This window comes from Dermacentor silvarum, chromosome 3 (assembly GCF_013339745.2).
Source record: "Dermacentor silvarum isolate Dsil-2018 chromosome 3, BIME_Dsil_1.4, whole genome shotgun sequence".
Lineage (NCBI taxonomy): Eukaryota > Metazoa > Arthropoda > Arachnida > Ixodida > Ixodidae > Dermacentor > Dermacentor silvarum.
The window spans coordinates 197,841,079-197,852,959 of record NC_051156.1 but is presented as its reverse complement, the minus strand read 5'-3'; the positions used below and the strand labels follow the sequence as shown (position 1 = coordinate 197,852,959).

General features: G+C 47.7%; 1 protein-coding gene across 1 annotated transcript; it reads left to right on the top strand.

Moving 5' to 3' along the window:
* Nucleotides 1-4,985: 4,985 nt before the first annotated feature.
* LOC119445134 (uncharacterized) lies at nt 4,986-11,038 on the top strand. Its single transcript, XM_037709457.2, has 4 exons — nt 4,986-5,644; nt 6,926-7,232; nt 8,835-8,971; nt 10,143-11,038. The coding sequence occupies exons 1-4, from the start codon at nt 5,381-5,383 to the stop codon at nt 10,470-10,472; spliced, it is 1,038 nt and encodes a 345-aa protein (XP_037565385.1). The 5' UTR covers nt 4,986-5,380; the 3' UTR covers nt 10,473-11,038.
* The last annotated feature ends 843 nt before the right edge of the window (nt 11,039-11,881 follow it).

Below are 11,881 nucleotides of genomic sequence, written 5' to 3'. Positions count from 1 at the left end.
ACTGCCCTTCGATACTCTATGATGATAATTACAATGACCTCAAAAATTGTGGCGCATACCTGCTAAAGGGGACTGACCGAGAATCGGGTGGTTGGGCATAATGCATTATTAGGATATATTTTCGAAGATAAATATAAAAAATCCTGAAAAGAAAATTCGAGTATGATTGATCAGCCCGACGTGGACGGAAGCATTGTACTTTATGATTGATGATGATGATTGAACTTTGTTCAGGGCAGACGAAGGTAAATAATTCAGAGCCCTTCCACTATGGGAAGATGGAAGATAAGCGAAGCTGTTGGTTTTGCTTAATTATATTTCATTTTTTCATTTGGTGGTTTTGTTAAATGGTTGAAAAGGCACAACACATAACTTCGTTGTTTACTTTTGTCTTGTTGTTTTAATTCCATTCACTTGGTCACCATCCTGGTGGGCAATGCGTTTGCGCTCAGCGTCGTTGGCCCGATCTTCGTCAGTCATTTTAGCCTGGTGGCTAAACACTAGCCTGGTGGTATAACACTAGTACTATCTACGGTTTCTTCAGAGTTCGGTCGCAACGTTCACAAAGCGCCGATTTGTTGTATTGACCATATAAGGGACGTTAGTATATATCACTGCGGTTGCAAACGCTAGAAGTCATTCAGACGGGCAAGCCTTGTGTATATTATGCCTGGCGAATCAAAATACGAGGTGGCCAATCAACGCCTTCCCATTGTGGGGGATCTCGCAAACAAAATGATGGGCGCCGATTCAGCGAATGAACGTTAAAAAGCGGCGTGTACATGAACGCATGAAGTGGAGCATCGCATCGCATTCACGTAAACTGAGTTTACGTGCTATAGGAAGGCGAATCGCATTGACGCGACGACGAGATAATAGTTCGAGATGCGGTAAGTCGTGTCGCGCAGTGCACGTAAGCACTAAAGCGTGTCGTGTTGAGGAAGAGAGACGGCCCTCCCACGACGCGCAGGAGGGGTAAGTGGAGGATAGAGCACTGCACGGGCCAATTTGTTCAGCCCGGGCCCGTTTTTACGTTAGGCTGCCCGCCCGAGCCCGCCCGAAAGTTTTATGGCGAGACCCGAGCCCGGCCCGGGCCCGCAAATATTTTGCGTTACCCGCCCGGCCCGGCCTGACTCGAAACCGGCCCGAACCCGGCCCGAGACCGAAGACCACCGAGCGGCATTAAAAAACTAAAATAAAGAAGAGAATGAAAGGAATTTATTTTTAAGGCATAAATACATGTCACATGCAATTATGAACACCATTTGAGCGGTCTGAATGCAAATACCAGCGCGCAAAGTAGTAAGAATGACCCTGCCGAACAGTATCGCCAGAAGTTTCCAACTGCGCGTTCTTGATGCGGCCCAATACACTTCTATCGCAGCGCCGCCACAGTATTTTTCCACGTCGGGCGCCTCACTGCAAAGCATGCGCCGCTCCAGCCGCTCGTCCCACCTCAACCGTATTCTAGTACACTCTAGCCGAAGCGCAGCCACGACCGGTCTTGAGCGCAGCGCATGGATGGAGTAAATGGAGAAAGAAAGCTTCTCGTTCCTCCATGGTGCAGCGTAATGTGCTGCTGTAAGGCGGCCGGTTGAGAACATGCGTGCCATCATGAATGGACGCAGCGCTATATTTCAGCCACGTGACGAATTATCTTACCTTACCAGTCATCGTCTTACCAATTCGCCTTTGAAGAATCTGGAAGTGGCGAACGCGCTTGCACCGCGCTTAAAGCAATAATTACGTTGATTTAGGTAAGCAATACAAGGGCGTCCTTTGGTTTGAGGTGACTTCGGTCTTTCTAGAATTTTACATTCTGTTCAAACAGCGCAAAATACGACGGAAGGAAAGGGAAGTACACAAGAGTTGCACTGCTAGTTGTTTCCAGCTGCGCCGTAGCAACAGATTTTTCAGATTTACGCGCGGTGATAACTCGCTGCACGTTACATGCACACCACTAGAAAGTCCGAGCCCGGCCCGGGCCTGCGTCATAATACCCGAGCCCGGCTCGGGTCAAAAACCACATGCCGTCCCCGAGCCCGGCCAGAGCCCGTGAAAACACTGCCCTACCCGGCCCGACTCGGCCCACGGGCCGGGCCGGGCTCGGGCTTTCGGGTAAGCCTGAGCCCGTGCAGTGATCTAGCACTGGAGGAGATCTGGCTGCTACATTTTCTGGCTAAATACAAACTGCCGGAAACAGCTTCTGGCTTGTTTCGGACAAGGGCAGATGCGCTACATGTAAACGCTGTCACATGTTAATTACCGTGACGCGCCAAAGAATGCAACACGTTACTGTCACATTCATGTAAGCGAGGCGAAAGAACAAAAACCAGAAGCAGCGGCTCTGCGCGCACCGCTGCTGCTCTAAAAAAAAAAAAAAAAGAAAAGCAAACCATACCACTTCTGCCTGCCAGCTGCTGCTACAAAATGGAATGCCGGAAGTCCTGTCATCTTAAAAGCAAAACTGTAGACTTTCAGCCGGCCTTTTTTACCTCCCTGCTACCTATCGGCGCGCATATTTCAGCGGAAGGTCTCCAGAACTTCTGTAGTCAGAGGACGCAGAAAGTTTGCAGAACCCACATTGTAATAAGAAATAACTAAGCGAGAATAACAGTCTAGGAAATCGTTTGTAATCGAGTGATTTCCCCCTTTTAGGTTCACTCCCGTACATAGAAGTAAAAAAAAAAAGAAAAAAAAAACATTGAAGCAAAAGTGCATAGCCGTGGAAAATTTGGAGCGCCCAAATCGGTATGCTCGACAGCATAGAAATGTTGGGAGCGGAAAACGTTAATGGAAGTATTCTAACCTCAACACACACTTGATAAATGCAGGTAATCACGGCGAATACTGGAGAAACGCTAAAGGCAGAATTTTGAATGACATCCAACATCCAATACACACGCGATACACACAAGAATGAGCGACACCATCACTATCTACAATATATTGCCACGATTTTGCGAGCCTCGAATAGGCCTAGTGGACAGCTGTGCTGCTTTCAATTATGACTTGTCTGCGTGAGCAAACGATATGTCTCTCTCTGAAATTAACGTAAGGCGTAAATCAAGAAAGAACTGTTAATTTAGGGTAGCACGGAAATGATGTTAATGACGTAATTCATCAATCAAAATTAGGATGCCATGTTTTGGGAGCTGAAGCGACTTCACACAGTGACATCATTCGCGGACAAAAAAAAAAAAAAAAAAAAAAAAAAAAAAAAAAAAAAAAAAAAAAAAAAACATAGTGCGTCAGGTACAGCGAGGAATAAAAATGTAAATGCGCGTTTTTCATCGCCAAAGTTACGTTCTTAAAAAAGCAGTCGCAGCATACGAAGAAATTAATGCACGAGAGCCTGGCTCGTAGTACCCCAAGTAACCAACAAAATGCGGAGTGTTACATTTTTGAGACCGCACTACTTGACCAGTGTGCAAGCGTTACCTCTCAGCTGTCTCAGAGTGCCTGCATACACAGTCGTCAGAAAGCTTGCAGGATATAATCTATCTTCAGGGTAACTGCACAAAATGTGCAGATTGTTTGCATACTTGGAAAGTCTCCAGGATGTAATGACAGAAGCTATGCAGAATTTCTGTTTAACCAGACATCACAAAGATAGCAGGAGGTAGGCTATATACAAGGCAACCACACACAGTGTGCAGAATGTCTGTGTGCTCAAGCCTCCAAATGTCTTCAGATGAATTTTACAGAAAGGCCACAGGACGAATGCAGAAAAATGTGCAGACTTCGTATACAGGGAGGTTACCTGTCGATCTACAACAAAGTGACAGGAATGTCAGATAGCCTACACAAAGTCTACAAAAAGGTCGCACCCGTTTCGGTAAGGGTATTGATCAAACGTGAAAGTAATGGGCGTCTATGTTGAAGCGGGTCAATACGACTGAGTCTGACCAAAAGGGTTGGGTTCCTTGCGTTTGCGCTTGCGTTTTTAACAAAATATCTGCGCAATGCGGGCATCGGCTGGATGCATAGTCTTACTAGCGAACGAACGAACGAACGAGCGAGCGAACGAACGAACGAACGAACGAACGAACGAACGAACGAACGAACGAACGAACGAACGAACGAACGAACGAACGAACGAACGAACGAACGAATGAACGAACGAACGAACGAACGAACGAACGAACGAACGAACAAACGACCGATCGACCGACCGACCGACCGACGACCGAGCGAGCGAGCGAACGAACGAACGAACGAACGAACGAACGAACGAACGAACGAACGAACGAACGAACGAACGAACGAACAAGAACGACAAAGAAAGAACGAAAAGAAAAAGCCTAGCAGGATAAATCTAATAAAATCTAGAAAGCATCAACCCGCCATAAACAGCTGTTACTTCTTCTTTCTTGCGACACTTTCTGGAAATAAATGAATACGTTTTCGTACAAGTTACCATCCCAAATACAAATTACGCACGTTTGCGTATGCAAGGAGTTCTGTACGCTGGAGGTGCGTTCACTGAGGGAGAGATTGAAAAAGTAGCTTTCCTTAGCGTCTCGTGAGAAAGCTCGTCATACGCACCATGGTGAAAGAAAGGTTGTACATGCATGAGTGCTACATATTAGGGAGCAGTGTCTATTTGCAGTGGGATCATCATGCGGCCAGGTGCGGCACTTGAAGTATCTTTAACTTATCACCTCTAATCTCAGAACGCGCGTCAGCACTCAACCTTATCACGGAGGGTCTACAGTCGCTGACACCAAGCTGCTACGACCGCTATCGCGGTCTTTCAAGATGCGAGTCTAGTTTCCTTTTTCTTGTCTCACAAAAATGCAGGCCCTGTCACTATAGGTCATCGGCTCAGTTTTTATCTCGCAATGGCGGATAGATGAAGAAAACCGAAAAAAAAACTAAAGATATAGCGACAGGAAGAAAGCGCTGATACCACGCCGATGGCCCAAGTAACAGATGATTCCAGCCAAGTCAAGGTCACAACGTCTAGTAGCTGCCGATAGCCACAAACTGAATGCTTCCTCTGTACTCTCTGTGTGACCTATTGGATGGAAGTACATGTGCGGCGCGCTGTTGATGAACAGAAATGGAGAAATTCGCGACCTGCGCCGAGCTTCTTGGAAACATCTGCAAGTTGATGGTACCCGCCACAAATTGCTGAGTTCGTGCTGAATTTTAGAGACAGTCTAACTCAGCGAGCTGTGTTTGCTGGCTTCGCCTTAACAAGCGAGTCTGCGACAGAGTCTAATTGAGACTGTAAGACGAGAACAGGAAAGCAGTCGAGGTTTTCTTCTCGTGAACTTGGGAGTTCAAGACAACTCGTCCAAACACGGCAAAGCTGAACCCCTCTGAGGTCTATTCTACTTTCATTCATTTAGTTTTAACAAACCGGAAGAATCTGATGACGCCGAAAATCGTGTGGTTCTTTGTCGCCTCGCTGGGAGCATCCTGTCGTGGCATTGAGTCGGCCTGGGGTGGTTCAACCATGACGAATCCCACTCTTCTGCTGGACGTGGACACGGGCGTAGACGATGCTCTGGCTATCGGTCTCGCCTTAGGCTCTGGTGCGGACGTGGCAGCCATTACTACGGTGGCTGGCAACACCAGAGTGGACTCTGCGCAAGACAACACGCTGCGTGTGCTTCGGGTCTTCGGCAGGACGGACGTAAGTTAGTTGCAAGGAATTTTGCGCGGCCCCACGTGATGTCGTAAGACGTTCGTTGTGACAGTACGTATGATTAAGAGACGTGCAACACGGGCACATAAGACGGATAAAAGCGTGAGCGTTGAGGTGCGGCCTTGTTGCGGGGGCCACCTGTCGCGCTTAAACATTCGCGAATTAAACATCCACAAATTAAAAATTAATTTGTGGCAGCATATCAGCGTTGTGTGTGTCCACAGCCTGTCCTTTTAGTTGCGCGTTACCGAACAAACCTAAGTTTTCACTCTCTTGAAAGTAGTATTTTTATGCTTCTCTACTTGCCAACTCGGCAGCCTCATGGAATGATATAGTTTAAAATTGTTTTCGTTGTAGCCCAGCTTGTCTTTAATTAGTCTTCTGCGAAGCATGTAATTAGCTTGCGCATGCCCGGTGACGATTCCCTCGAGTATCTCAAGTGGCGTCCTCCGGAAAAGTCGGCCTCGTGTAAACCGTAGCTTGTCCCGATATAAGGTGGATTGAGTGACCCATGTTCATTCAGGAATAAATTGAACTTACGTGGCAATGGCGAGGAGAGAGCATAAAAATTATCGTACAGGCCTCACCGTTATCATTATTGAAAGCCAAATGAGCAAAATATGACATATGATAGCAGATTACCAAGTTAAATGCCTGCTATCATCAACTGTGAAGCTTCGTCGGGGTTTGTAGCACTGGCGTGTTTTCTTTTTCTGATCGCATTGTGAATTAAACTGCATGATTCGTCCAAATTCTTGGTCCGAAAATTATTTTTGAAGCGAGGAAGTTGAATTCCGTGCATCTGAACGAGAAGTGGAAAGCTAAGAGAAGTGATTCTTATTACAGTTTTTCGCATTAAATGAGTGCCAACCTTTACAATTTCAGAATATGGTAGAAAAATTATGTCTATTGCAACTACCGATTTTACAATCATAGAGCGTGATTAATAGCCACGAATTGACACGCCACCTATAAGAACGCTATGTATCTTTAGGCAGCAGGTTTCAAAGGTGTAGCTCAAAGGCCTAATCTGAGTGTGCTTCTATGTGTAGGCCCGTAAGGATTAATCACAGTTAAACCAGTGCTCTGCTCACTATACGCATTCGTAATGTGTTTAGAATTGGGACTGATTTAGTTTCTGAGATTAGTTCTTCGTTTTGTTATTTTGCTGTACGTCCAACACGGCTCTCAAAGAGTTGCGATTCCTGCAGGGGATAACTGGACCAGGTAAGGTTAAAGACTACAAAGCTCGTTGCGTGCATACTGCAGATTCCCGTCTACCGAGGAGCCGACCGACCTCTTGACGGCGATTGGAAACAAGAGGAGCACTACTTCGGCCATGATAGTTTCGGCGAAGTGTCCGCGCACTACGACGTCGGGGTGAACGCCGCGGCGACCGCTGGAGGCAACGGCACGCCGGCAGCCTTGAAGATCATCGAGCTCGCGCGGGCTAGACCCGGACAGCTCACCCTGGTGCTGCTCGGTCCACTGACTAACGTGGCCATCGCTCTCCTGGTGGACCCGCACTTCACCGGAAGTCTGCGAGAGATGTTCATCTTGGGTGGCAACAGACAAGGTATACTAATTTATTCGTTTACTTTCAGGGCCAAACGGCATTACAGAAGGGAGTGTTTACAGTCTGTCCGAATAGGAACGTAAGAGCAAAAATCTGTAAACAAACAGCATACGGTGGAGCGGCTTCGTTATACAGTCTTAACTAAGCAATTCTTGGAGATTTCTTTGTCAGCTATGGTGACAATTGCACAGATGATTCTGCTCTTAAGATGTTGGTCGTACGGTGTAATTAAAAATTAAAGTCTGGGGTTCTACTTGCCATAACCACGATATGATTATGAGGCACGCCTTTCAAGACTCCGGATTAATTTTCACCACATGGGGTTCCGCAACGTGCACCCAATACAGGGAGGTTTTGGCATTTCGCCCTCATCGAAATGGGGCCGCAACGGCCGGAATTTGATCCTGCGCCCTCGGGCTTATCGGTGCAAGGCCATAACAACTGCGCTAACACGGCGGGTCTATGATGCAATTCCAACCTTGTGACGATGGTCTACCCGGGAGAACACACAATGAGGAGCAAAAATCAGTTGGTCGATCAGAGAATGATGACGAAATATGCATTGCTTAGCATAGAGACATATCCCGAAATCTCATGGTGCGAATCTTCGGGCAGCGCCTGTGAAGAAAGGAAAAAAAAAAAAAAGAACAGTAAGGAAAGTAGATGGTAACATGACTATGAGGTCAGGAAGTCATCTTGCGTAAGCCAGCTTCCTCATACTCTGTTAATATTTTCACTCGCTCATTGCACTGCTGAAGTGCCGAATTAATAGAAAAAGCACCTCTTCCACTAATTGTAGGCTGTCATTTCTTTGTTCGTGGTAGGTTTTAGTAGCTCCATATGTCAGATTGCTGATTCTATGCAATGAAGCTGCCAACGCAACCAGATGAGGCAATCAAAATCTACCGGTTGCCCATCAAGTGACATGGTCGCGTGCGGCGGTGCTTTGTCATAGATTGTGTTCCCTTTATTTTATTACGACTAGAGTTTCCGCTTGTCACGTGAAGTTTCTTCCCCTAGTTTGCCTTCGTCCGTGACTGCTTCGTCCGTGACTGCAACTGTATGGTTTCAACCTGCTGTCTACCGACGCTACTTGTAGACGTCTTTGATGGGAGCTGCGACAATAGGCCAGTCAGTGGGAAGGTTGTTTCAGTTCATTCAATTGTAATTTCATTTAACAGATATGGTGAGAGATAGCAGACAGGAATGAGCCTATCTCGCCAAAAATGCCCTGTTGACCCATTGCACTTCGTACAGGCACACTTATCACAACAGCATCAGCGCTTCCTCGCGCTTGAAACCGTGAGTATTACAATAGACATGGAGCTGAAAAATAGAATGAATCAGTTCAACGGCACATGTATTCGTCTTGTTGAGATACTTCTTGAGTGGTGTATGCACACCTACGCTTTAATCACGTTCATTTACAACAACAAGGATAGAACTTCCCGCATTTGGCGGTTCTAAAGCGTACCTACGCCGGCCGCCAGAGCCCTTATTTGTAGTTTGAAGCCCTAGACGTATATTAGGGCAGCTCTTCATTTCCTCCGTATCGTTGTTGCGCTGCGTGAGTATTGTCTAACAACGTTTCGTTTACCGCAGGCAGAGGTAACGTTGTGCCGGGTTCGGAGTTCAATTTCCACACTGACCCTGAAGCTGCGCACATTGTCCTCCAGAGGGCACAGTGCCCGGTCACCATCGTGCCGTGGGAAACATGCCTTCTCTCTATGCTTCCATGGGTAAGAAACACAGACCCGATTCCGTCAAAGCATAGCGTATACCCCAGACGCTGGAAGGAAATACTAAATTTTCCCTCTTGCATCTTGGTTTCCAGGAAACTTTGCCGGTGTCATCAGCATCATTACTATATGTCGGCTAGTTATCACTGGTTCAGTCTAAACAGCGTAACCCCAGACGCTGGAAGCATTTTAAATACTAAATTTTGCCTGCTTAAATCTTAGTTTCCAAGAAACTTTGATGGCATCATCAGCATCATTATTATACGTCGGCTAGTTTGCACTCGTGCTGCCTTCTTCTAGCCTTCTGGCTAGCTCACTTGGCAAACTCCCTTGGAAAGGTGCTGGTACGTGACGGGTTTGATTTCTGCCGAACCAGGACAAAGTCTTCTTTTTATTCGCGTCATCATAACAATTTTTCTGCCTTTAATTTACTTCTACAGTTGTGTCAAACTGATCAAACAGAAATGCTTATATGCTGAAATGGGCAGCCGTTATCCAGGCAAGTATTGAAAGTAATGAATTGACAATATGTAATTAGTGTTGAAAGTATGAAAATTCAATTTGGGGGTTTGACGCGCCAGAAACACGATCTGATTATGAGGTACGCCATAGTGAAGGACTCCTTGCCAATTTTGACCATCTAGGGTTTCTCGCCGTGCAGTACACGAGCATTTTCGACCTCATCGAAATAACTGCCGCCTCGACCGGGGAACCAAACCCACGACCTCGTGCTTAGTAGCGCAATGCCATATAGCCGCTAAGCCACCGTGGCGGGTCATTTGAAAGTATAACATGGACGTTTAAATAACATGTTGTTTGCACGAAGTAACTCTGTATGACTATAATTTTGGTATAAGCTTGAACTACAGTTATGTATGAATCATAAAACTGTTTGAATCAGAGACGAAAATATACAAATGAAAATCGCAATACAGATATGTATTTTACTTCGGTACGCCAGTTTTAGTACCGAAAACTACAGCGTATTAACTAGAAAACCCATACGCTCTTCGACTGCGACGCTGTCTTTACAGGGCACAACTGTCTTTTGAAACCACGTGTCTGTGTCTTGTGCACACACAGCCAGGTGCTGCTTTGAGGCATATTTCAATTTTCCCACTCACAAGTTCGAGGTATTTCGCGGGCTCACTCGTGATCTCTTACGGCGCAGGCTGACTTCCAGAACGTGATCCTCAAGAACAGCTCGAGAGCGCAGTTCCTGGCCGACGTGACGCGTCACACGCGCCGGTGTTGCGCAGCCGGCACACAAGGCTTCAACGTAGGCGACGCGCTCGCCGTGCTGGCGGCGTTGTCACCGGCATCTGTGCTCGACTCCGTCGATAGCCGCGTGGCTGTCGAACTGTCCGGGCACTATACTCGCGGTCAGCTTGTGCAGGCCTGGTCGCCCAGGATGCTGCCGCAGGTGCAGCGCACAGTGAAGCTGGTCCAGGTACTAGATAGACGACTATTGGCACACTACATGGTCAGGGCATTCTCCTGACACTCACGGCGGCCAACTTCTATGGGTTAACACAGACCTAACCTCTCTTTTAGACCAGCGATTCATCGCGGAGATTGCGCGGTCACGTTGGTCTCAAAGCGACCGGTCGCCAATATACGCGAATGGTTGCTTTGACCGAAAAGCGACCGTTCTGTCTATCGCTGGTAGATTTTACATCGAAGCTGTATATAGCTACGGCATGTCCGTTGTCCGCGAACAAAAATATCATCATCACCAATGGCTCGAGCGTCGTCGTGTTCATCAACAGCTCGTTGGCCCCCTCGGCGCAACCGCACGAACGCGCTCGTGCCAGTGCTCACGCGTTCGTCGTCGTCGTCTCTGATCTGCTCGAACGTATTTCTCCGTATACAGCCCACGCGCGCATGCGCGCAATGTCATACGTTCAAGCAGATGAAGTTGCGGTCTCACTTTAGCTCCACCTTCGCCATGAGATGGGCGCGAGTAGTTCGTACGCCCTAGGGAGCCTAAATGCAGCGCTGAGCGTTGCATGTATACGCTCCCTAGTACGGCCGAAGAACAGCGATTTTACGAGGAATGACGTCGAGAGCAGCGGCGTGAATGTGACCATAGGCGTCGTGCCGCCGACTCGCCGTTCCGAGAAGAAAGAAGAACGTGCCCGCGACACGGCGAGCAAGCGTCTATCGTCGGGCCGCCGACCCGGCGGTGCGGGAAAAAGAGCGCGCCCGCGCCGCCAAACGTCGTCGTCGAGAAGAGGAACGTGCCCGCGATGCGGCGCGCAAGAGACGGCGCAGATAAGAGAGACTTTCTCAACTGTAATTTATGATTGAGTTGTACAGTTTGCGATCGGCTGTTGTTCGACAACCACCTCTCTGAAATCAACTAGAAAGCGCGGCGTGTTGTGCCGACGTGTGCGCCGTAAAGACCGCCGACGCCACGGTCGTTGCCACCGTGCACGTTCGACCTGCCTCTTCCAAGCGCGACGTATAAATTTTTATGAACGCCCACTTTGGATGGCTGCTCGTCCCGGCCGACGACGATCGAACTCCAGTCATCGTCGTTGGCGACTTCAACGTGGACGTGTCGCGGTCAGATGGCAATTGGCTGCCCTGGTTTATGCTCGAACGGTTAAGGCTACATTGCTACACCGATACCAAGGTGCCAACGACCTAGAGGCGCTCGTGTTTGCACTTAACCTTCGCCAAGAACCTGTCCATCGTCGTCATCGAACCCTTGGCCGTCTACCATAACGACCACAAAGCAATAGTAAATTGCGTGAAAAAATAAACACAAATACATTTATGTAACTCTGTGTTGTACATTTGGATATACTATCTATACAGCTTCACTGGTCATCCACCTTCACAGAGTGGAATGGCTCATGAATTTTTTCAGTCGTTCCACTCATGTCGCAAAGCTGCTGAACCAAT

Coding starts and splice junctions, on each gene's coding strand:
- LOC119445134 (XM_037709457.2), top strand. CDS start 5,381: ATGACGCCGAAAATCGTGTGGTTCTTTGTCGCCTCGCTGGGAGCATCC. Junction 5,645..6,925: donor GGGTCTTCGGCAGGACGGAC/GTAAGTTAGTTG, acceptor TGCATACTGCAG/ATTCCCGTCTACCGAGGAGC. Junction 7,233..8,834: donor CTTGGGTGGCAACAGACAAG/GTATACTAATTT, acceptor CGTTTACCGCAG/GCAGAGGTAACGTTGTGCCG.